The following is a 25,522-nucleotide window of genomic DNA, read 5'->3' on the forward strand; positions in this document are numbered from 1 at the left end:
CATCTGTGCACATCCAGTCCTCTTCATCCATCATCAAAAGAAAAGCATTTCTGACCACCAGAATAAATGTTAAGATGTCAGATATCTTAAATAATTTCAATCATCAGAGATTACAGATTTTTTGTTGAATCTATAAAGCAAGTGTAAAAAAAAAAAAAAGAATACACTGACAAATCCTACATTTTTTATATAAAGTATATTATATTGTTTTAAATGATTAATCTGCTATTTGATTATTTCTGTCTTATTTCATTTTACTCGTTTGATGAAAATTGTTTTAATACTTTTTTTGCGATCATATGGTGATGCGGTGTCATCATGCAATTAATATTATGACTTTCTATGAATAAATTCACACATTTTGCCCAGTGTCATCTCAGTTTTAGATCAAAAGATTTTGTTATTCTAAATTTCTGCTTTGCCAAACTAAGAGCGATAAAATGATTCTGGGGAACAAAGGAAAAGCCACTAATCTTCAGAGTGTGCTTTATTTGTTTGTGTTTGATATTATGGCGGTGGGAACCACTTATTTTAATGAATTGCCATTTGACTGTTCAGATAATAATAAGCTCCCCATGGAAGCTATTTTAATTTCCATTTTCTCACCACTCAAAAAACATGTTTTCTTCTGTTCTCACTTGTTTTACATTTTTGGTGTGTTTTTGCTTTAATCCTCAGTTGGATCTCATCCATGGGCCACCCATGCAATAGCTCATTACAGACAAAAAGGAGCAACAGAATCACAATGAGATTGAGGTAAGCTGATTTTTAGATTTAAAGGGAGCAACTTAAATTTGTTTCTCTTTAGTAAGGCAGCCAAACAAATAACAAACCAAACCCTGTACATATTAGGTTATCTCTGTCCTGCTCATTTTCCATTGTTGTAGGATCAGGTTGTGAATCTGTACCAAAAGGACATGAAGTCGTTACCAGTCACATGATTTGCAGATGATATTGCCTGGTGGATCAAAATCTGATGCTACATGTGTTCTGTGTTCATAATTCTGTCAATTTTAACAAGATCCTGAACATCACCGGCTCTACTGTGTTTTGCAGATGACTGTAGACTCTCACTGTTGTATCTCTCTCCTGACCTTCATGCATATCGATGACTATTTGAACCAAATAACCAAACCAAACCAAAATTTACACAGTATTGGACCTGCTATTAGTCCAGATGTTGTGTAATTTGGGCACACCTCAACCTTTCCTCCCTGTTTTCCCTGCTTAAGAATGGCTTCTTGACAGCCATCTTTTCACTGAGACCATTCCTGATGAGGCTCCAGGGAACAGTAGATGAATCACCTGATTTTTGCTGGATGTTTTCCTTTTTCTTTAGGGGCATGATTTTCAGATACCGCTTTCATATTTTCAGCTCAGCTATAGATATTTTTTTTAGGTCTGCTACTTCTTCCTTGTTATCTTTTGTCATGTACGTGTTCATTTTTAAGAACACACTGCACACGATACAGAGAAATGCCAAGTTTTCCACTAATTGCTCTTTGGGAATGGCCTTGTTTGTGCAAAAATGCTATTTCATGCCTGTCACACTATGTCATCTTTTACATTTAGATTCAACTGAAGAAATGGCAACAAATGACATGTTTTTTATGTAAAGATACAATTTAAAATTAGTTTGCTGTATTTTATGTGTAGACACAGCATTGGTTCATCCTTTGAGTCACTTCATGGCAGTGCCAAAGATCCAGAATGAGGTACCTTTGTTGGGATAGCCATTGTGAAAAGCTTTTTTCATCCGTCCATCAATTAAAGGAGAAAAGTAAGTGGTCTAGATGGACACCTTTGGACATTCTAAGTTTAGTTTAATATCACCCTCTAACAGATACAAATGCTAGATACAAGTCGCTATAGGTACACATGCTAGTGGTCCAGACATAGGAGCAGTGCTGTCACAGGAATATGCAGGGAGCATGCCATTGCTCACAGTGGTAGGGCTCTGGATAAACAAGAAAGAACAAGATGTAAAAATGTGAGATTGGAAGATATATTCATGCAGTGTGTGATTTTGTGCCGTGTAGGGTGTCATATCGAAAATAAATAAAAACTGTGATATCCAGCTCTCTCTGTACCCTTTCATATGATACATTACTCAATATGGTTTCTTGAAATTTTGTTCAAGGTCACCTTTGATCTTGGGTGCTAACAATGATTGTCAAGGTCAAATGCTTAGCCAACCTAGGTACTCGTGTCCCGCAAGGCATACTAAATAGTTGTGAGGTTTTAAGACTGTCCATAATTGAGGGTTTTTTAAAAACATTTAGTGTAACCTTGACCTTGACTCAATTTTCACTGAAATTAACAGCTGTTATTGGCATCTACCATCACACAAAATTTGAAAATAATATCTTCACAACTGTGGATGCTAAACTGCTAACAAACAGACAGACAGACAAACAAACAAACAGAAATGATTACATAATCCCTCCCTTCAAGGGGCAAAAAATGCTGCCACCAAGAAGGAGCTTCTGTTCATATTCACTAATACAGATACTTATTCTAGGCTGTCTGCATTTCTGTGAGCTATCTCAGCTACCATGATGGAAAGAAAAGTGGGCGAATTTTCAGTGCCATCCAATGCAGGTGCAACTTGGAGTTAGTGTCTTGCCCAAACACAACACATTCGCTTAGTACATTACAGTAAATTGCCTATTTTCTACCAAGTTTGGTTCTAGTGATAAAGCATTATTTTAATAAAACTGTGTGAGGAAGGATAAATGAGAAGGATAAAACAATTTACATAATGTGAAAATCTGACATAATCTCTTGAAATCAGCCTGGGAACTTAAAGAAGATGAAGTAAAGGAGGGGGGAAGGATGTAAGAAATGGGAAAAGTGATGGATAAGCCTTTAAATAATACTCAAAATCAAGCTCGTCTTGTCTCTTAGCTCCATTCTTAAACCTCTTTGAACACCAAGACAATTCTTTAGTCTCCACCGAACCTGATATTGAAGAATACACCGATAAGCCTCTCTATTTCATACGTGATTTCTATAAAATCATGAAATCATCAACTGTATCTTGACAATACCGTTTATAGATAATGTATGCATGAAGGGTGGCAACTGTTATTTACATAGTTTGATATTTACTCATTTGCTTTATTTGAAGTTGCAGCATGTGGTCAACTGGTATAAGGCATGCACACACGGCCAATACCACTGCTTAGATTTCGAACACATCTGAGTAAATTTACTCCAAAGAGCCAAGGGGTGGCAGCGTTGTTCATTCCTCTCAGGTCTGAGTTTACTCAGTTATTATGGTAGAAACTGCAAACCACATTAAACTGTAGTCATGATATGTTAAAACAATAATCACGCTTTTGTGCATAAGTCTCCATTGGTGTTCTTCCAGGTTTCCTGTGCCTAATAAAAAGGAATCACATTTGTTTACTGGCATGCAGCTTGAGGATAGTGACAGCTAAATGATTAGCTTCCATGCATTTGCCATATATTTGATTTACATGAACAAAGAAGTGCATATTTCACAGAACATTAAATGTTTATTTTATTGCCATCACTTAAATCATATTTAAATTTGCAAATCCCAGTGTCACTGGCCACAAGTGGAATAAAATAGCAAAAAGCCACATATACAAGTTTTGAAAAAAAAAAAAAAAAGATAAGATAGAACTTTATTAATCCCTCAGGTGGGTTCCTCTGGGAAATTCGGTTTCCAAAAAGCACAGCACCGACAGAAGTTACAATTACAGAATGTTATATATATATATATACACACACACACACACACACACACACACACACACACACACACACACACACACACACACACACTTATATAAATACAGAGACAGATATAAATAAAATATACGAAGGGGATAAATAGAATAAATAGGAATAAAAATAAAAATACAAGTGAATTGCACATTTCAAGTATTGAGGTCTTGCACCATTGACTTTTTACAGATGTCACAAATCTACTTTTTTAGGGGACTTTGAGGTATTGTATTGACCTCTATGCATATGTTTAAGTCAATAATAACCTGAATAACAAAGAATAATTGTCCAAGGCAGACATGTCAGTATTTACACCTACTGTCTATGTGGACAGCGTCGCTTGCATGCAGGATATGATCTGGAACACTATTGATTTGTGTAAACAGTTAATACTGAGCCCCTCCTGTTCTGCTAAGAATAAGACCCAGTAAGCTGTACACAGAAAGTCATCATCTAATCAGCTGAAACAGAATATGGAGATGATTCAATTTGGATGATTGAAACACTGAAATCTGACTGTTGAAGAACATAAAAGAAGTCGAAGAAGTCTAATGATTCAGGTTAGCATCTGGGTGTGTCTGTGTGTCAGCTTGTCACATATGTGTCTATATAGTACTGTATACCAGCTTATACACCATCAGTCCATGTATCCGTCTGTGTGCATGTGCCAACGTATGTGTCATTCATGCCTGTCTGTCGGGACGCGTGATAATACTGAGCCTCGTGAAGCCGCTTGCCTCTCTGTTGTGGCTCCTTGTTCTTGGCCTACTTTGGGAGAGGTGAATTGAGGGCAACTCGAGTCTATGGGTAAGGGGATTAGGTCTCCAAACACGCTCCTCTGCAGTTTGGGATTTTGCCTCGATGCCAGACACTTAAAGTCTGCCAGGGATTAAGATAAAGAGAGAAGTAAGAGCTGTGTGTTTTCAGCAACAAAAAAGCAAGAGCAGGGGCGGGTGGTGATGGTTAATAAAAAGAATAAGAAGTATGGTGGTGATATGATCTAATGCATAATGCAGCATTTGTTGACCTATTTGCCTTCAGCGCGTGCCATGATGTCGGTCAGCATGTTTCCAAGGTATGAGACATAATAGTGGAGAAGCTGTTCTTTTCATTTCATTTCCTTTGTATCGGTGGATGATCTCTGCTTAATTCAGTAGTTTAATTAGGAAATGGCTGAGATCCTTGCTTTAAAGTCTTCCCATTTCCTGATGTAGTTAACAAAAGAACTACATTGAATTGGCAGATCAGCATGAAGTATTAAGAATCTTCTCAAGAAGAACCATCTGACATGAAGGCCAAGATCACTCAGCGGCTGTATTTGCCACTTTGGTCCACTGACCGACTTAAATTTTAAATCTTCCAGTAAAATAGAACATCGTCTGCATAAATGCACATTTTTACAAAGGTTTCCTGAAAAAACATGATATTCACAAAGAATCTTAAGCGTATCAGCAGAACCACCTAAAAATATATAAAGTCCTCAACTAACAGATTTTTTTTTCCTTTATTTTTCTGGACTGGAAACAAAGTGGCACATCCTCTGAATTATTCATCAGATTGAACTAATAAGAGCATCAGGTTTGGGTATTAGTGTTCCTGAACCTCTTATTTGGCTTTTGGGAGACTTTACAGGAGTCTGCCTTTTCCTTTGTCTTGACAGAGTAGGGGGGATTGTTCCACCCCTCCACCCCGCGTCTGGAGGCTCCTCATGGGTAAGAGGAGGCTGCTGCTCCATCATGTTTCTCCAAGAAAGTGGGTCATGAGTCTGAGACTGTAGGATTACCGAACATCATGCAGGCGTGTGCCGGGGCCCTTATCCGTAATGTTTAGACCACAAGCACCTACCCCACCCCCTCCCTTCAGTGGAAAAGAAAGACAAAAAAAGAAAAACACATTATGTCCTCCACTCACAAGAGGTATACAAACATCCATCTTTAACCATTAGTTTGTTAGTCAGAGGCAACTCTGAATTCAGTTTCAAATCCTCTGTCATATGAAGAAACACACAAGCAGTGGTTGAGGAAAGAGTGGCAAATCATGTGTCATTTGAACAGTTCGTTTAATTGGTTCTCATTTACTCATTTACTGTGTCCCTACAAGCTCAGTAATAATAGCAACTAATAGTGCAGAGACATAATGATAAATGCTAGCTTTAAAATGGCTGACCCATGCAATACTAATGGCAGGATGGCTGTCTGGTATGCTCTGAAATGGAGTATAATTAATCAGCAAATAAACTACTAATAATAAATACATTCGTTTTGCAGTAGAGTGATTACGAGCATCATCCAAGGTCGCTGTTGCCTCGTATAGCCACTAATCACTGTTTCACTCTCTACTTTCCATCTAGTTATTGCAATATAAAAGGATAAGACAGTGATAGAGTGAGGAGATTTAATAAGTGGTACTCTATTCACGTTTATAAGGATGTGGTTCAGGTGTTGTATCAGCTGGTTCCATCCTCAGCTTCTCCTGTCCCTGCACAAAATACCAAATCTCAGTCACACATACATCACACACATGATATATTTGATGTTCTGATAGAAAAAAAGAAGAATCTACCAACAGGACCCTTGGATTATAGATGGTATGCTTGGCAGCAAGGATGCTTCTTTTGATCAAAACATATCAATATGCATAGTTTGGATCTCCCATCTGGGCTAACAAACCTGATTAGATGGGCATAACCTGCCCTTTTAAAGCTTAGATAACTGGTAAGCTCTTTAAAACTTCTGATTTCCTCTCAAAAAATGCCACCTACAAACCAGATAGATCCCTGAGGCAGGTCAACATCTGGAATGACGCGCAAGGTCAAGCTTCGGCTCTGCTTGAAAGGTTTGACCTCTGACTTCGTAGGCATTATGTCTGCCTCTGGGGTGGCTTATCATTGCTCTACAATGCTTATGTTTCCCATCTTGGACAAAGACAGCTAAAACACAATGTAACCAGTCAGGACCCCCAGACAGTGCATCCGCACTGAGTAACAGAATCCCCTGTATAAATGGACAGACAGTTGTTGGCCTTTATTGTCTGAGCATGAAACTAGGGACACATGTTGGGTGGTAAAAGTGTCAGAGCCTGACTGGAGTGCCATTGTACCGCTTTCCAGTGGTAGCATTCAAGCATTGTTCCCTGTGTTGTTCGTCATTAGCATATCAATATTCAAAGGGGTTGATTGGCGGAACTGGCAGGCTTTTTAGCGCAGCATAGACCCTCACACACAAATAATGAAACCTGCATTCAGTTCTTAAGGGCCAGCTGTTGAGTTAACCATATAAATGAATGATCACAATCAATCAAAACATAGAGCTTTAAAGCACTTGTCATTTTTTCCCCCAAAGATCATGTTAAATTCTTTGCAGTACACATGTAACACTCCTTCTCTTTGGCATATAACAAAGGGCTAAATGGTGTCACCCATCTTGCCCCACACCACCCTTCAAGCATACACCCCCCCAAACTCAACTCAAGCCAGCTGACCTCAAGACTGGCAGGCCAGTGGACAGTTAGCCTTGTGCAGCATTGTGTGTGTGCATGTTTGTGTATGTTTGAGCAGCAAAGCCACCAGAGAGTGTCGGTTAGTCGCCGGGCTGAGCAGAAAAGCGGTTGGGCAGTTTAGCCAGCTGCTAGGGGAACGACCCTCAGCTCGCCTGGTCAGTGAAACCTTGCCAGATGGAGCCATTTCAAAACAATGAGAGTTCCTGGCTGTGGTTGAAAAATAGAGGATGGTTGCTCAGAGGGCACAGAAAGTGTAACTTTAACTAAATTATTATTTTCAGTATGTTTAGATGCTCTTAGGGTCTACTCAGTCAATCGGAAACTTTTTGGGTTATTCGCTGTAAAGGCTTACTTTTCAATTTCCGGTTTGATTCTGCTGCCTTCCCTGACATCATCCTGCTAATCTTTTATCTTTCTCTCTCTTTTTCTATACCCCTCACACACATTTGGACTCTTCCTACTTCTTTCCAGACAGCAACAGGCTGGGGTGTCTTGGGACTACTTCGCATAGGAGTAACCAAGCCTGGGTAATGAGGCGTGTGATTGGTCTCCTCCCTCCAGGACAAGGCCAGTCTTTGGAGGACATGATCGATCATGACAGGAGCACAATGGCAGACTGGTGTCAGAGGGGTGGCATTGGTGCACACGGACCCCCTGCAGCAACACTCAGCCCCCCAACTCAGCTGTGCATAAGTAGTTATACAAATAGACACAAGGAAGGAAAACAGAGTAACGTTTCTGGATGTATGCAAAGATGTAAAATTGAATAAAGGATCATAGAAGCATTGTGTGCTGCAATAAGGGCATCTGAGAATATTTTGGATCCTCTTTAAACTCAAAAGTTTCAAAAAATATCAGAGAAATCCTTAAAAGCCTTTTGTCAGCATATGGTAGAAGACTAAAGAGACTTATTTTTAAAATATTAAGTTCTTTGTACCTCTATTTTTTTAAGTTAGAATAAGGACTTTATCAATTTTCGTGGTGTTGAAAACTACTCAGAATTTTATTGTTACAAATATATGGAAAATATTTGACAGCTTGGTTCTATCACTATAAAAAGGCATTTCTGTGATATCGTTTAAGGATTGTTAACTTCAAATCTTACTGGAGTTATAAATGACCGAGGGAAGAATTCTGCTAAGTGAAGTTTACAACTACGTTTATTGGCTGAAATGTAATCAACTCTGCTCTGTGAATGTGGTCTTTGTTACTGTTTGTTTGTTTGCTTGTGCATGTAAACATACTGGAAGCTTTAGCAATCACCGAAATCCACGGAAAGTGCAAATTTTAGTCACAACAACCCATTATGCATCAGTTCCACATGTCCCTGATTATGTTCATCTTTGCTTTTTGACTGCCTTCTCACTTTCATGCTCAATTAAATAGTCATCCATGTTTCTTTTGTTTTCTGTCTTTTACAGAAAAGCTACTAGACAGGGTTCTTCCAAGATGGGTTTCAAATACTACCGGCTGAACCGAAGATGCACTTCTACAGCCTGGAGCACACAAGTTGGCTGAATGAATGTAATGTGACTTCAGAGTGAGGAAGGGAAAGAAGTGAAAAATACTGCTGTAAGTCTGTGAATTGATTTGATTTTAAAACATTATTTAAAGAGAAAACCTAAAACAAAACTACAAACAGGAGTTTTTTTGTTACTTGATGAACTTGAATGAATTCTCCTAACATTGCCTTTAATTCATCCATATCTATTTGATGCATATAACCATAGATACACCGTGCCCCACCCTCCGAGCCCTTTTCAGTTCTTTCACTTCTTCACTTCTATTTAGTACATGGTGATTTACCAGGCCCGGGACCAACCACCAGTCCCCTTCGAGGCCTTCCCCAAACCGCAGCTCTGTGTTTAGTTGCTCTTACAGTTTCTTCTCCTCCTGCTTACATAGACAGTTTTATTTTTTTGCTGGAGATCTTCACACATTTATTCCTAGTGTTTATCCCCCCCCCCTTTTCTTCGTACTTCTTCTCCAGTTGATGTTCCTGTTACAGTTTTTCTCGATTGGTTTGGCTCATTTCTTGAAACTGAGATGACATTCTCAAAATAACATGGACAAATCTCCAAACCACCTTGCAATTGTTCACAACAGAATGTCATTTTTCATTGGTTTTATCAAATTGCAAATGCTTTAGTACATGTCTCAGGTGACTCTGTGCTTCTTTTCAAATGATTATGTACAAGTAGCTACAGTTAGCACAATGAGCCCACATTTAGCACATTTTCCAAATAAATAGATCTTGGCGATCTAAACTGATTTGTTGATTTTTCAGTGAAATGGTTACTCACTCCAAAACATATCAGCATGGTTTCATTGTGTAAGTCATCATATGCACAATTGTCTGTTCAACTGTCAAAATTAGTCAAAGATATAATACCATGAAAGAATATCTTGGAACATTTGATAAAGTTATGACAGTACTTGACAATCAATCAGGTGAAATTAGAACTAACGAAGGAGCAGTTTCCCACATCTCAGATGACCAATCAAGCAGGTTTTTTAGATACCTGACAGGTGTTGTCTATGATTATGACTGCTGCCAAAAGTATATAGACAGAGCTTGGCCTGGGGCCAGTTTCATTTGCAGTGTGAACATGGAAGCACCTCGCCAAGTACAACAGCAACTTCCTGCTCGAGGAAGAGGAGGAAGAAGAAGAGGAAGAGGAGGAGTGAGAATGCGTGGAGGAATAGGGGGAAGAGGCTGAGGAGCACGGAGGCACCATGATGTCCCAGATGAAATCCGGGCCACCCTTATTGACCACGTTATAAACCATCGCCTCACAATGGCAGAGGCAGGTCGCCGAGTGCAGCCTAATGTGCCTCGGTCCACAGTCTCCTCCATCATCCAAACCTTTCGCAGGGAAAACAGGTACAGAACTATGCTATTGAACTATTCAGTGTTGGTGTGTGTGTAGGCCTAGAGTACTGTAATTATTTGTGTTTTTTTTGTGTTTGATTAAAATTAAAATTCCATTTTCTATTTTTTGAGTAGTTGAGTAGTAATAGCAGTACTAGTAGGACAAGCAAAATTTACAAATTCAGTGATGCTTCTGTCTAATTCAGAAGTAAGTAAGAGGTAAAGGATTCCTAGTTCCCCTGGAGCTCTCTTTTACAGCTGTCTTTCTGTAGATGCTAAACTTACTCGACATCCATGATCACAAATTAATCAAAATAGTCTAGTTTTATATCAGAAAGTGCACTTTTTCCCTTCTATATCCATTAAGGGCTTAGTACAAATTACATTAAGTTTAAAACAGCACAAACTGATGCATATAAATATGTTGTGACTTGGTGATAATGTGATACAACATACAGCAGAATCTTCATGTTTATGATTAGTTCGCATCTAAAGTGTCAGCTCTTCAACTCTGTGTCTTCTTTTTATTATTATTAGTAGTAGTATCATTATTATTATTATTATCATCCTTATTCAGGGAAACAAGCTCTGATAGATAGATAGATAGATAGATAGATAGATAGATAGATAGATAGATAGATAGATAGATAGATAGATAGATAGATAGATAGATAGATAGATAGATAGATAGATAGATAGATAGATAGATAGATAGATAGATAGATAGATAGATAGATAGATAGATAGATAGATAGATAGTGGAGGAGCGAGGTGGGTTTTCCACCACTCCAACTGGAATCATTTTAGAGAAAAGAATTCAAGTATAAGTGAAGTTGATTTTCTATTACGTTTGAAACCTAACAGATCTGAGTATAAATTTGTGTCCTTCACCAAAACACTCGCTTGTTCAGAAAAGTGCCTCCACTTGAAGGACAACAGAGGTTTCATGTGAAGCACCCTGTGTGTGCTTTGAAGTAGCCCTCATTTGTGTGGCACTTGTGAGATGATAAAAAAATAAAAAAATAAAGTTCTCATGGGTGTAAAAGGCAGAGTCTTATATGGAATCATTAGGAGCTGATTGCAGCTGCTTTCTTAAGTAGGACCCAGGTGTATTACACTTTACCAATTTTCTGTGATGACACTTGAGGTTTCACAGCAGCCAAACAAACAGGGAAAAGAGCCTCGGCATCTTTTGGATAATCATCATAATACTCGTGTGAGGGAGCTGAGGATAGAATAACACAAAAAGACTGGCAGAGAAAAGAAAGTGCCCATGGAAAAAGCTGTAGTGACACAAATTTAGATATGGATTTCTAATCGCTCATGAGTGTATGCTTCACATTCCTCCAAAAATAGAGAATTTGTGCACTTATAGTATACGGAAATAATAGAATTGTAGAATTAATAGGGATATTAATCAATTATTAATTGTTCCTAACCCAGATCTGTTTTATATCCTATGTGATAAATATGTAATTACATAATTTTATAATGCAGAACACAATCAGAGAAGACAGCTGATGAGAGCAAAAGGAAAGCAGCCCTGTTGTTGTGCTTCTGGTTTAAGCTCCTTTGATGCTGCACTGGCTTTAGGAGCCTAGTTACTGCGTTCAGCTCCTTCCAGATTTACAGTTCTCCCTTAATCTGTACAGGGATCCGTGCAGCCTTGTTGACCAGAGATTACTGCCCACAAAACAACAAAAAGTCACCCATGAAAACAAGCATCCAGCAGGCATGTTTTGAGCTTAATGTCATGCAATAATAAATGTGAGTGTTTATAGGAGGTTATAGAGGAGATGTGGCGATGCTCAGTTATGATGAATGTGAGAGGGGTGGGGGTGGGGGGGAACTTGTTGATTTCTTTGGATGTTTTGATGTGTGGACTAATTGCCTCAAGTGGACTAATGAACAGCGTAGTGAATCTAATTGGCTTACACCACTCATGGGGCTGGGGTGCTGGGCGAGGAAAATTGAATCAAAGCTGTAGGAAATTGCTCAGTGTAGTTATGTCTCATATGGTGCTAATGGGACCAGTTCACAGTCACGAGACCAGCCAAAAAAATTCATTTTAGCGATGCCCCTTTTTACCACTTTACACTGGAGGAGAAAAACAGCTTATTAAAACATGTTGAATTATTTTATGTATTGTTTTCTGTTTTTAGGCGATTGATGTTTATTTCAGTAAACTAGTCCCAGAAGGAAAAATGTGTTTAATTCAAGCATTATTTTTTTTAAAGTGAGTTTACTTTAATAAGCTTACATAATGGCATCTTCATTCCATCTACCTAATGCAGTGCCGGTCTATTTTTAATCAAATAAAATGGAGAAGAGCACTGCCCAATTGCCCCATTGTGCGCCTTGAAAGAGAGGCACGTGCAACACAACATAGATAAGGAGAGGGAGAGAGAGGGAGATAGAGGGGGAGGGCAAGTGTGCGTGCGCGCGTGTGTGAGCGCGCTTAAAGATAGCCTCTGGGGATATCTGAGCGGCACACACCCCTCGAGCCTGTTTAGGGAAACTCCCCTTTCAGCACCCTGGACAGAGGCAGCGCTGACCGCTGATTATTTCAGCTGAAGTAGGTTTTGCAGGGTGCAGGCTCACTTTCCCACTTCTCATTTCAATGGTATCGACACAACGTTCAAGATCAACTTGATGAATATTCAAAGTTTCAATTCCTGCTGGCTGTCGAACGGGAAAAGGTCCACGGAAGTTCTTTTTAACTTTTTGCCGAAATTCATCCAGAGTTGAACAAACCTCAGCTTCATCTCCAGAGGATAAGTCTCCAGGACAGTGCGGGGTTTTGAATCCACATTCTCAGTGTCGCGTTAGAGGTTTTGTTGTTGTTGCTGCTGAATCACAGACGTGAGTCTTCGTTTTGGATCATCTTCAAAATGCTGCTTGAACACCCGGGATCAAGCTGTCAAAACACCGGGAATTTCTCCCGGTACAATTCTGGCCAAGGTAAGAAAACAGCCTGCCTGTTTTTACAACTGATGCAAATTACGCAAAGGGTTTGGAGAAACACAGCTATCAAATACAGTTTAATTGGGCGCCGTGGGTCCGTGAATTCGTCACGATCCTGTCCGGCACAGCAGGACTGAAAATTAATTTAAGTGATCTGTAACAAGCATGAAACAGTCGCTGTAACGCTAAATATATAAATAGGTGCAAACCTGTGTAAATAAAAAAAATTAAATAAAAAAACCTAACATAAATAAGGCATTTATGTTACTGCACTAAAAAAAAAAGTTGCACGAAGACTGCTGGGCAACCCACGGTGGTGCATTTAGACTGTTTAGAGACGCCTGTTCTGCACTGCGTGTGGGAGACGTTATGAATCCGTAATGAGTCTTCATTGTTGGAGACTCACAGGAACAGATGTTATGCGTGTTGTCATTTCACACCGCCCGTGCTCATGGCGCAGGAAGCGGATATGGGGACAGCACTGGGCCCGCTGTGGCAATAACAGCCTCTGTGAGGACGCACGACAGACTGCCAGTAGGAAAGAAGTCGCTCCCACCAGCGGACCCAGCAACACGACACATGCTCAACAGGTGTCCCACCTGCCCTGACAGGTGGGACACCTGAGGCCGCTACTGGGGGCTGGTTATGGGGGGGGGAAATGGAATTTAGGCTTTGAATTGTTAGTAGATTGTAGTCTAGAAATGTTATTTAGTGTCCAGAAAAGTCTCATGTTCGATGCTTCTTCATTTCGCTAGATTCTGGAACAATTTTGTAGCATTAGTCACTTATGTTATCTGAAATAAAGAATCATTCAAATCTTAAAATATTTTTCAATCCGATTTCCGCCACATGTTTCAACAGATTTAAACATTTGTATTTTGATTTTTTTTTTTTTTTAAATACATGTTTTATCAACGTTGCAACCTTTTTCCTAACCGACTTGCCACTTCTCTGATAAGATAACCTTTATTAGTCATTTTATGGCTTTGTTGCAACATTACTGTCGGCTCACCCCCTCAAAAGTGAGCGATCAATATGACATAAATATTATTACAAAGCTGAAAAGTAAGAGGGGCACACATGAACCCCACACCTTTCTCCAAAACGTCGTTCATATACTTCTGAAATACAGGCAAATGGGACATTGATTTTAGATTCATCAGCGGGTCCTGGCGGTTGTGGCACTACCCGAGATTTCCCCAGGCGCTCTTTTGTGCCAAAGATCAGTGTCAATAAAATTCATTGGGGTGCTGGCCCGATCAACATGTTATTGAACAGCCAATCTCTCCCCTGAATAAACACTTGTCTTCAAGCAGACACTCAACATGACATGGAGATTGCGTATGCGTGCTCAGTTATGCATGTGTTCGTGAGTTAGTAAGATATTTACAATGAATGTAAAAATCTGACCGAGCGGAGGAATGCAAAAAGAAAGCACTCATGAAATCATACAATTTACTCTATTATTATTATTATTATTATTATGAAATAGATGGAATTGCTTTAGTTAAAAGCTATTATTCTCTCTTTTACGCATGCATTGGAATCTGAATTAAGGCGTATACTTAGTCGTGTGGCAGTTTTAATCACAGTAATTTTTTTTTTTTTAGGAGAACATGAACCAATAAATACATAAATAAATAATTTACATTACAAAATGTAATTAATTGGAAGAAACACAAAAAACTTACTAAAAAAATAAAAGCTGAGACTTAGTATACTTACCTTTTCTAGGCACGCTCCGCTATGGTCGTTGTATGTGATCAGGTTGCACATGCAGGGGTTTTTTTTTTTGTATGTTTTCTTTTTTGCAGTTGTAGCATCTGAAATAGTTAAATCATTACAATTACCCAGTGAAAAAAAGTTTCCAGGTGTTTCAGTATTTACGATATTTTTATGCCTAAAACAAAACTTTAAGCGTTTAAAGAAGACATATCAAACGTTATTGCCACAATATTGTGTTGTATGATTATTTTTTCATGAAAACATATATGACTATCTATCATATAGACAAATAGATTTCAGTTCAATAAAAATAAGTGCTTTTTTTCGATCTTTTCTCTTCATGTTTGTAAAGTAATAGGCTACAACATTATAGTGCCTCACTGAGCACAGAAGAGCTATTAGCTTCTCCCCTAACCTCCTGTTTATTCGGATCCGGGGTAAGGTACTCAGTAGGTGATGTTAATCCGTCTCCCTGTCGCCTAGGAAACGGCGCAGCGTAATACAGCCCTGGCTTCAGCACGGGGAAGCATAAAAGCGAGCTCTCCTGGACTCTCGCGCGTTTGTGTTTCAATCCCGGGCTCCTGCAAGCTCGAATTTGACAACACGTCCGGTGTGAGTGTGTGTATGTGTGTTTGGATAGACACAAGCAAAGCAGGTTTGATTTAATGTAAGTGTTAATCATGAGCAATGGATGGACATGCTGAGCTCAACTCTCCAAAAGAGGCACCAAATAACGCGGAGATGCTGTTCGCTCTGCTGGCTCACAGCGAGGAGTTGCAAAAAGGTAACCAAGGCAAAATATAATCACATTGTTCGTTTTTTCGTTTTGCACATACGTGTGTGTGTGTGTGTGTGTGTGTGTGTGTGTGTGTGTGTGTGTGTGTGTGTGTGTGTGTGTGTGTGTGTGTGTGGCATGTGTTCACACACACCTTTTAAAAAGGCCGTCATATACGGCCACGGGACTTGCACGGGGATTGCTGTCTGTTGAGCGTGCGCTATCATAACTGGTGATGTTCCACAGCTGCAGTCTTTTATTTTGGAAAATAAAACCTTCCAGGACTGACAGCGTGTCATTTCGTGTTGCTCCACATTTCTGCAGGAGCAATCGTAAGCACCGGGTTTTAACTTTTGATCTGCCTGAACTGTCTTTCAAATTTCGTTTGATGCTCTGTGTGGAGGTTAAATCCGGTTTAACTCAGATTTATCCACCGTTCGAATCTCTAATTATGTTTTCTATATTTTGCAGTCAGAAATAAACTGGGCATTTTTTTCTTGTAAACATTCACAAGTTGTTGTTTTTGTTTTTAAATGCGCGAACATGGTTATATATTTATGACCGTTCATTTTGATCAGTTATCAGATTGCTGACGTGATGCGTGTAATTTCAGCTGGGATGTTCGTGTATCATTTTAGTATTTTGAAGTGGGCCCTCCAAGGTGAGCAAATTGCTTGGACACCATGTTGGTGTGTGCCGTGAGACTACAGGCCGCAGCTTTCTAGTTTTACAGAGCTCTCTGAATTAATGATGACCTGGATACACCTGTTCTTGATGTGGCTGCCACCGCACTTGTGCACAGCTTGCTGGTGATACCAGAAGAAATGGTTCGTTCATATTTTATGAGCAGCCCGCAACAGAACAATAGGAATGCGATTCCTTGCACGGATGGAATATGAAGTGGTTGAGCTTCTTTTAATTAATAATAAAGAGGACTCGTAAGGTTTTACCTGCCATTGTAGCTGTCCTTATTTTGCCTTTGTGCAGTTTTAATGCTAAACGCTTAAAGCGTCTCTAAAATCTATTCATTTTATAGCTTCATAAGTGGGAAGTACACTGAAGGAACATTATAAAAAATACTTTAAAATTTAGTGTCAGGTCATGTGAGGCCTCTCTTTTATCCGGGGAGTCAAACATGGGAAATTTACAGGCAAACCAGCAATCGCTGTTAGCGTGTATGCACATCTCAATCCATGCACATTTTCTTCAGTTTTAGTGTGTTTTACCTTAAACGAATGAATGTTGTTACAAACTGTCGACGTGTGCCTCACAAAGCAGTTTAAAAACATTCATATTTAGCCGATTTCTTATCATTTTATAGCTTATAACACATCACTTTTAATGTAATCGTTGATTATTCAGTTTTTAAATGTGCCTAATTGTTCGGTTTCAAATGCGATTTTACTACTTAATGCATGAAAAATTATAGTCTCATTTTTCCTTTTTCCGTGACTTCTATGAATTTTTTTTTTTCAAAAGTGAACAAGACAAAGAGGGCGTCTGTAAAACGCCAACAATTAATCCTCGTAATTACCAAATGAATTGTCCAATTAAATTTTAGCTTACAACTAATAACTGACTTCAATTTTATGTTATTTCATACGACAACAAAATAAATAATACATATATAAAATCAATGATTGCCAGTGTTTTTAGGCCTAGATCATAAGCATGAACAGGACATAAATGATGCTATTAAAAAAAATGTGCCAATACTTTTAAAAAACACGCACACACACAAATAGATGAAAGGGCTAAAAAGCGAAGAATGGGTCAGGTGAAATGAAAAATCTAATTACTATCATTATATTTACAGTGTTTTGACCCTCCCGCTCTTTATTTTATCTATAAAGCGGGACGTTTTCTTATTGGGAGTCTTGCATAATTAAACAGTTGTGTCCATTAGGAGATAATTATTCAGAGTCTCTTTAAACACAATGAGCATGCCCGGCTGTCATTTTGCGCACCGATTCCCTTCGTGATTTTTTTCCTTTCATTTCTCGTCTCGTTTAACAGACTAAAATGCTGTGATTCCATCTTGTCTCCCGCAGAAATCCCAATGTGTGCAGGCTGCAATCAACACATCGTCGATCGCTTTATTCTCAAAGTGCTTGATCGCCACTGGCACAGCAAGTGCCTGAAGTGCAGCGACTGCCAGGCACAACTGGCGGACAAGTGCTTCACCAGGGGTGACAGTGTCTACTGCAAAGACGATTTCTTCAAGTGAGCAGCTTTCAGAAAATAAACCAGTGCTAAATAAGACATTGATTATTAATTATTTCTTTTCAATTTCCATTTATGGCTTGCTGGATGAGATGTATACTGATGGCAACCTTCTGTTTCCAAAAGGAGATTCGGGACCAAATGCGCAGCATGTCAGCAGGGGATTCCGCCCACACAGGTGGTGAGGAGGGCGCAGGACTTCGTCTACCACCTGCACTGCTTTGCCTGCATTGTATGCAAGCGGCAACTTGCGACAGGTGACGAGTACTATTTGATGGAGGACAGCAGGCTGGTCTGCAAGGCCGACTACGAGACCGCCAAGCAGAGAGGTGAGCTGCAGATATGTAACAGATCGGGAAACGGTCGGCAAATCAGTTGGTCAGACTCCAGGCTCCGGCATGTTGTACTTTGTGTGTCTGCTTGTTTTAAGCAACCTGCCATGACAGACGTCATCCTTAAACTTTGACCCACCTGCGCTAATTGCATCATTGCCTCCAAACCGATCGATACTAAACTGCATAAAGCGCAGGTCAGGAGGATTACATCTGCACTCTGCACTTGAAAGGATCAGCTTTCAATAACTCTTATTATAGTGGGCGGAGAGACTCAATAAGAGAGAGATGCATGTATGTCTGACCGTGAGAGAAGAATACACGTGTATGAGTTTGTGCGGGCTTCAGGATTATTTACAGCACGGAAATGATATACAGTGGCGTCAGGAATTGTTCTCCACTACAGTCATTGCAATATATACATGTCTGCATGGATGAATTTTACATTGCAAATGCTGCAAATTGACATTCCACTTATTATTTTTTGTAGGAATAGTTTCTAACGTTTATTCATGTGTATAAATATAAAATAATTCCCTTACATGATAGTTTTTGATTTTAAAAAAGTCCATAATTAAAATTAAACATGCTTCAAGACTACTAAAGCTGTTTCAGAGTAAAAGTTTGCAATTATAGCTGTTAAAAAAACATTGCTTTAACCGTGGCATATAGTGGGGCACTGATTAATTTGAGCTTTAGTGTTAGATGCAGTGTTTATACTGGTTTGAAATGAACAGCTGACTTGTAGTCATTGAAATGATATGAGGTGGCGCAGGCCAACAGCCTAAAACACGTTCACCAGATACTCTGTTTTGTATCAGTGCTCTGCTTTACCTCATATTACTGAGAGTCCCAGCAGGCTCATTCGTGATAGGGCAGAGTGGGCATGGCCGATTTTTATCTCCCCATCTGTTTGTTTGAATTTACTGTGCTGATTTATGCAGTGAGTGAACACAAGTTTTCACCAAAAACACACACGTTTATTTTACTAATGACAGGGTGCAATTACTTGGGCAGCATCCATTTGGATGATGGCTTTGTATTTTGCTGTGCTGGCAAACAGATGTGCAGACATGATGCAGTTATGCACAGGGATCCAGATTTAGGGTTTATGAGCTGAAGGGAATTTATCTATTTATGTAAAATTAGGAGACAGGATGTTATGCAGGTTATGTGCTGTTGGTTGCTGTAATAAGTACGTATATTTATCAGAGTTTGTAATGTTGGCAACTGAGGATGTCTGTACAGAATTAGCTGGATGGACTAGACTGGAGCTTATTTCTTTATAGCAAATTGATTGACAGCTGTTGTACAGTTAAAAATATTGAATTTGTCTTTAAATATTTTTGCACATTTACAAATATTAGTAACAAATATTGTTACTTTTTCAGATCCACATAGAATCTCAAAAAAACGCCTGCCCAGTGCTGACACTGTATGTTGTCCATCTGTCTTTCAGAGGCCGATTCTACAGCAAAAAGGCCACGAACAACCATCACTGCGAAACAGTTAGAGACACTGAAGAACGCTTACAATAACTCTCCAAAACCAGCCCGCCATGTGCGGGAGCAGCTGTCATCAGAGACGGGTCTGGATATGCGGGTTGTGCAGGTAGAGTACATTATTATCCATTAAAGGCTATTCCATTAGTGTCCTGACTTCATTATCAAGGGACAATTGTAGCTGACCTGGCACAAGTGTACTGTACGAACAAGTGCATATATGTGTGGGTGCCTGCTGGGTGGCGTGGGGGGCGGATTTACAGCTAGATGGAGTAAAATGAAGTCCGACTGAACGTCAGCACTGTTTAAGTGCAAGCTCGTTAACAATGCTAAGAGGGCCCCTCGCATATTGTCTGCTGCTGAAGAGCCCCCTCCTGGTTGCTGGGTGGTGGTCATATATATTGTTTTATTTGCAAGGACAAAAGTAGAGACAGAAGCCACTAAAATGCTCCTCATTATTCAGTGAACGCGAAGGGGTGAAGAGGGTTCACTCAGGGTGGAATATCATTAACAAGAATGTAAAACTGCTTTCTGTGCTCGTGACTGAAATGAATACATTTTGTGTGCAAGATAAAATGAATGAGAAAAAAGAAGTTTTTGCATTTAGTATCAGACTTCACAGACACCAGAAGGCAGTGAGATTACAGACAAATTAAGACTACCGGCTGCACATATACTGCTGTCTGTAAGCCAGAGTTTGAGCGGATCAAAAGCAAAGCCACAAAATTTCAAATATTAGAAGTCACCGGCGAGATAACCTGTCTGCTCTAAGTTGAGGACGACTTGTAGCTGTCATGAAGTTAATTAAATGCATGATAAATCTGATGCTGGGGACACTAGCAGTAACACCAAAAAGGATTACTGTTCGGTGTCACTGCTCAAGTCTCTCACCTGAGCTGAAGTGGGTGTGAAGTGGTGTCCGGACAGTCTCTGAACATTAATTTTGCTTTAATGCTTTAAAGCATAGTATGTGCATCACGTAAGGAGCTGAGGACATCAGATGTAGGAGACTTTGACTTCTTTAGAAGTCATAACGATGAAAAAAAAAGTGGCTACTTGTTCAAAGTCTTTTACACTGAGAAAATTAAATAAATGATAGAAACAAAACAAGCTGAAAATGATTTAATTAGTTTAATCAGTCAGACACTGTATTTGTATCTAATGATTTATCATGAAGTATCGCAACTTTGACTAAAAACAATTTCTTCTTCTTCTTTTTTAACCCTGCAGGTGTGGTTTCAGAACAGGCGAGCTAAAGAAAAAAGGCTGAAGAAAGATGCCGGGCGCCAAAGATGGGGGCAGTACTTTCGCAATATGAAGAGGTCACGGGGTAGCTCCAAATCTGACAAGGACAGCATCCAGGAGGAGGGCATGGACAGTGATGCAGAGGTGTCCTTCACAGGTAGCGTCAACAATGCAATAACTGAGAGAAGAGACAGCTTCTTTTAAATGTGCCCTAAGAAAAGCACAACTTCTACTACTAACATAAAGATGGCTCCTTCACTTTAAGTGTAACTGCCATAAAGGTGAGCCAGCATGCTCACAATTAAATTCATTACATGCACTTGTTGCCTTCCTACTATGATATGTTTTCACATGAGCAAGTATGTAAAGAGTAATATTTATAATAAAGCAGGGAAACTGAATAGACCCATCATTATTGTTGAACTGTGGAATATTGATAGGCAGTGGAAAGTGATGACCGGCTCAAATGAATTTTTCCTCATATGAGATTGAAGAGCTTTTTACACAATGGCACCAGATCTACCACTCCAGCTACATTTAGCTGACTCCTTTAAAAAGAAGTTGAACACATTTCTGTTTAACTTGGCTTTCTTTTGCAAATGCTATTTACAAAAAAACCAGATGATAAAATAAAATAGTATTTTTATCATCATTTTTTTTATTATTATTTTGCTCTGCTTTGTGACTATGTGTCTTACTTGCTTACTTAGAGCAAAAATCTGCTTTCCTTTCACGTTTCGATACATGAAGCTGTGACGATATTCAAATAAGAATATAGTGTCTGATATTCCAGGCACATCACAAAGTGCTGCAGTAAAATTTCGTCTTGCAGAAAGTACTTTGTTGACTGGATGTTTATGATGAATTGTTGTAACTGGAGAACAAACACATTAGCTAACTGGAAGCTGGCAGCCCAAGCTGCTCTGATAACCTCCCTAAGCCACTTATGGTTTTTGCTGAGGTGTGACATACAGCATATTCTCTCGTTTCATATTTTTCTCTGGGTTTAGTATATTATTATATTCAAGGAAGGGTTAATAATTAGTTCACCAAGCTAACAATGTGAGGAAGTTACTTGAATCAGGAAAATGGGTTTGCGAAGTCTCATTTGTGCAGCTTTACTTGACTTGAACACACTGCATCAGCTCTATTGAAGTTCATTTTTTGCAAACATTTCTGCTATTTTTTATTACTCTTGTAATCTTAATTATCTTAATTATTCCTTTATCTTTATCCTTGTTTGACAGATGAACCACCAATGTCAGAGCTTGGCCACACTAACGGCATTTACAGCAGCCTGAGCGAGTCCTCTCCAGCTATGGGAGGCCGCCAAGCGGGCAACTCTTTCCCCCTTGAGCACGGCGTCCTCCCTTCTCAAGACCAGTTCCACGACATGCGCTCCAACAGCCCCTACAGCCTTCCTCAGTCACCGGGGTCACTTCAGGCACTACCAAGACACCAGCCTCTCATCTCCAACCTGGTCTACCCTGATTCTGCCCTATCTATCATGGCCCAAGGCAGCGGTCCTGGGATCAACCCTGCTGTGAGGGTTTCCATGGGGGCAGCTAACGGCCCCAGCTCAGACCTCTCTACCGGCAGCAGCGGCGGATACCCAGATTTTCCAGCCAGTCCTGCCTCCTGGTTAGATGAAGTGGACCATGGGCAGTTTTGATTGGTCAACAATAACAAGTTTGAGCTTTTTTTCTGCATTTTTTGTGTCTTCTGTTGGATTTTAAGAGTTGGAAAATAGTCTCACAGGGCTGTGATTGTGTAAGGAAAGGAAGCAGATTGCTGTCCCTGGATCACATCAATAGCTGACTGACAGGTTCATTCGGAGTGTGTTATCTGAATGAAAGTAAGGAAGACAATGCTCCTCATTTTAAGGACTTGGCCTAACAATTATCCTTCAGTAGTAATACTGTATGCAAAGTAAGGAGTTTTTCAAAAATTCTCCATTTTCAGACACCACTATAAGCTCTTTAAGAACAATATAGAGACCACACACACACTCAGAAAGTTTAGACATCAACCTTTTGTTTGCTTTACCAACTCTCCCTCTCCGCCCACTGCTCTTTGTTAACTAAAGTGTAGTAGGTGCAGAACTCAGTTCAACATTCAAAGTCTTTAAATGTCTGGTTGTTGCCAAATGTCTATATATATAATGGTTTATCATTGTGGAGACTTTATTTTTATACAAACCCCTTCTTGGACATGAATAAGAACCCGCATATGAGGACTTTGTACATTCTTGAACAGGGATATAGGCAAAAATTGTAGATGTTGTCTTAAATGGTACCTAGGGATCCAATTACTTCTATGCATTTGTGTGTTCTCAGATGTAACTTGTTCGTTTCATTCTACCAGAAACCACCCCAAGGAAGAACTGTAGTACCCGGGGTCTGATGTATATGTTTGTTTATGTGGGAAAAAACCTGTTTTATGTCTTATTTATTCTGTCTGGTAATGATGATGATGATGATGATGATGATTCCTAATTAAATGGCAGGACTTTAATAAATTTGTCACCTAAATCAAAATGGGATTCAGTCCTTTTTGGTTGCTGTACAAAACAGTGCATCATACCTTTTGTAATGAGCGCTCATAAAAGTAATTGAGTAAAGTATTCGAAGCGGTTATTCAGAAAACTGAAGATGAAATTTTATTGTTACATTTTAGGTTATTTTTAGCACTTGAAAAATTATTGTTAAAACAGGGAAACAAGAACCAACGAACAAGGCAGTCACCCTTTATTCGTCTTACCTGCAGCATTTTTTATCTTACATCTCTATAGTACATATCGCCACACTGACTGTGAAACCAGAGCAAGCCTGCAGTTCTGCAAATTGAGTATCTGGCTAACTACCAACACTGTATCAGGGGTTCAACAGCTCTTTAGTGAAGAAATTTGATGCAGTCAACCCATCAATTCAGAGATTACTGGGTCTTGTTTGCCCAAATGTCCCTATGGGAAAGGAATCTCCAATCCATTATCCAAGAAGGGATCAAGTGCCCCTTGTGAATTTCCTCATTTGTTTAGTTATTCAAAGTCAGATTCAATTAAATAGATTAAACAGTAAATGTGTGCGTGCATGCGAGTGTATATGTGTGCGGTTCTTTGTTGACGTGTTTCCTTCTATAAGGGCTTGTGATACATACGCATGGAAACACCTTTGCATCATACAAGTTTTAAATCTTTAAGCTTTCTGTAGTTTTTTTTTTAATGGGTGCTTTCTTTTTGTATTGATATTTGTGCTCACCATCCATAAGCCATTAGCGGGTAAAGCCATTTTGCTTTACCTGTTTCAATTTCACTTCAAGCATCCTAAATATGTAAATCAATAAACCGCGATGGAAGCAATATACTTATGGACACCTTTGAAAACTTTTTTTTCTTTTTTTTCCATTTTATGCTACATCATGTAGTTTCGCTTAAAATATTGTTTTTCGCTACACTAAAGGATCCAGTGAAAAAGGTTAAATTACCAAGCAGAATATAAAATATTTGCAATCTGTCCATTTTTGGATAATGCGTTTAAAGGAAATACTGCTGCATTCAGAGAGACTGAATCCGAGTCTTGTGCATGGTTGTGCGTTTTTGTATGCAGATTTGTAAAATTTGACATGCACGAGGACAACAGCCAGCTGTCCTCATACCCTTCTTTTGTTTTGAAGTGTAACCTCCAACTTCCTCTGCCGCTAATGGCTGCCTGATCTGCTCCTCGGGTTCCAACAACAAGGGAAGGAACACCAGAGCTGAATCCTTCCAGCTGAGAGGCAGGTATCATTGTTGCATCCCAGGTGTGTAACCTGACCCAGAGAGTGTTTGGTGAAAAGAGAGTAAGGGGGTGAGAGTGAACAGTCAAAGGCTCGGTCAGTTTACTGGGTTGTTTGCATTTGGGTTAGAAAGGCTTATTTGTTGCTTTCCTTTGCTTAAAGGAAAGGCGCAGTAACGTGGCACCTGTGCTATAGCTTCATGCATTTACACTCTAAGAAGTTCTTTGGATTTCTCGGCCCCATCACATTTTAACATTTTCACCCTTTCTTTTACCTTCACTTCTCATTACTAATGCGAAAACGCATTAGTGTGGACGTAGCCTGTCACTCTGCAGGTGTGAGATTTTGGTGACCATAGGGTGAACTCCTCTAAGCAAATAACTGGGATTATGTCACCCCACTCTTTCAGATTGAGTTGGAAATCCACTATTTTCTGAGTGAAAAATTAGATTAGGGTCGTTTATACAATTTGTCAAATGGGTTGTACAGACTTGCTACGGAAAGCATATTCAACAACTTAAGTTGAATGAAGAGCGTAACGCGTAAGTAAATGGTGGGAAAATTCAGAGGAAATAGAAGTAGGTGGGGAAAAGTGTAACGCGATATATGGAGTGTACATTTGTATTTGTACAAGGTTGCACGCAATTTAAGGAAGAATACGACTGAGACAGAAAGAACAAGAATTAATTAACAAAATTAATTAGGAAAACCAAACTTTACTTAATTGTGTGAATCAGTAGGATTGTTGTTGTATTGTACACAATTAAAAGCAGTTGAAGATTGCATGATTCTTGACTCATGCACAGGATTTCTATAAAAAGCAGTAACATGTGTGCAAAAAAAAAAAAAAGAAGAA

At 39.3% G+C, this 25,522-nt stretch overlaps 1 protein-coding gene across 4 annotated transcripts; it reads left to right on the forward strand.

The window, feature by feature from the left end:
- Positions 1–10,006: 10,006 nt before the first annotated feature.
- lhx3 (LIM homeobox 3) lies at positions 10,007–24,077 on the forward strand. 4 transcript variants are annotated; one of them, XM_085411313.1, is made up of 6 exons: positions 10,007–10,138; positions 17,642–17,813; positions 17,940–18,142; positions 19,605–19,756; positions 20,878–21,049; positions 22,140–24,076. In XM_085411313.1, exons 1-6 carry the CDS (start codon positions 10,084–10,086, stop codon positions 22,562–22,564), a joined length of 1,179 nt encoding a protein of 392 aa, XP_085267439.1. In that variant the 5' UTR covers positions 10,007–10,083; the 3' UTR covers positions 22,565–24,076. The 4 variants fall into 4 exon arrangements, with proteins under 4 accessions (XP_085267439.1, XP_085267438.1, XP_085267437.1 ...); XM_085411312.1 differs by lacking the exon at positions 10,007–10,138 and adding an exon at positions 12,640–13,087 and having other exon boundaries at positions 22,140–24,075; XM_085411311.1 differs by lacking the exon at positions 10,007–10,138 and adding an exon at positions 15,314–15,599 and having other exon boundaries at positions 17,943–18,142; positions 22,140–24,077.
- The last annotated feature ends 1,445 nt before the right edge of the window (positions 24,078–25,522 follow it).

The sequence above is a fragment of the Rhamphochromis longiceps genome, linkage group LG7, assembly GCF_057381845.1.
Source record: "Rhamphochromis longiceps isolate RC_006_pf linkage group LG7, R_longiceps_female_GT1.1, whole genome shotgun sequence".
Taxonomy (NCBI): Eukaryota; Metazoa; Chordata; class Actinopteri; order Cichliformes; family Cichlidae; genus Rhamphochromis; species Rhamphochromis longiceps.

Coding starts and splice junctions, on each gene's coding strand:
- lhx3 (XM_085411310.1), top strand. CDS start 15,503: ATGGATGGACATGCTGAGCTCAACTCTCCAAAAGAGGCACCAAATAAC. Junction 17,814..17,939: donor TGCAAAGACGATTTCTTCAA/GTGAGCAGCTTT, acceptor TGTTTCCAAAAG/GAGATTCGGGACCAAATGCG. Junction 19,757..20,877: donor TGGATATGCGGGTTGTGCAG/GTAGAGTACATT, acceptor TTAACCCTGCAG/GTGTGGTTTCAGAACAGGCG.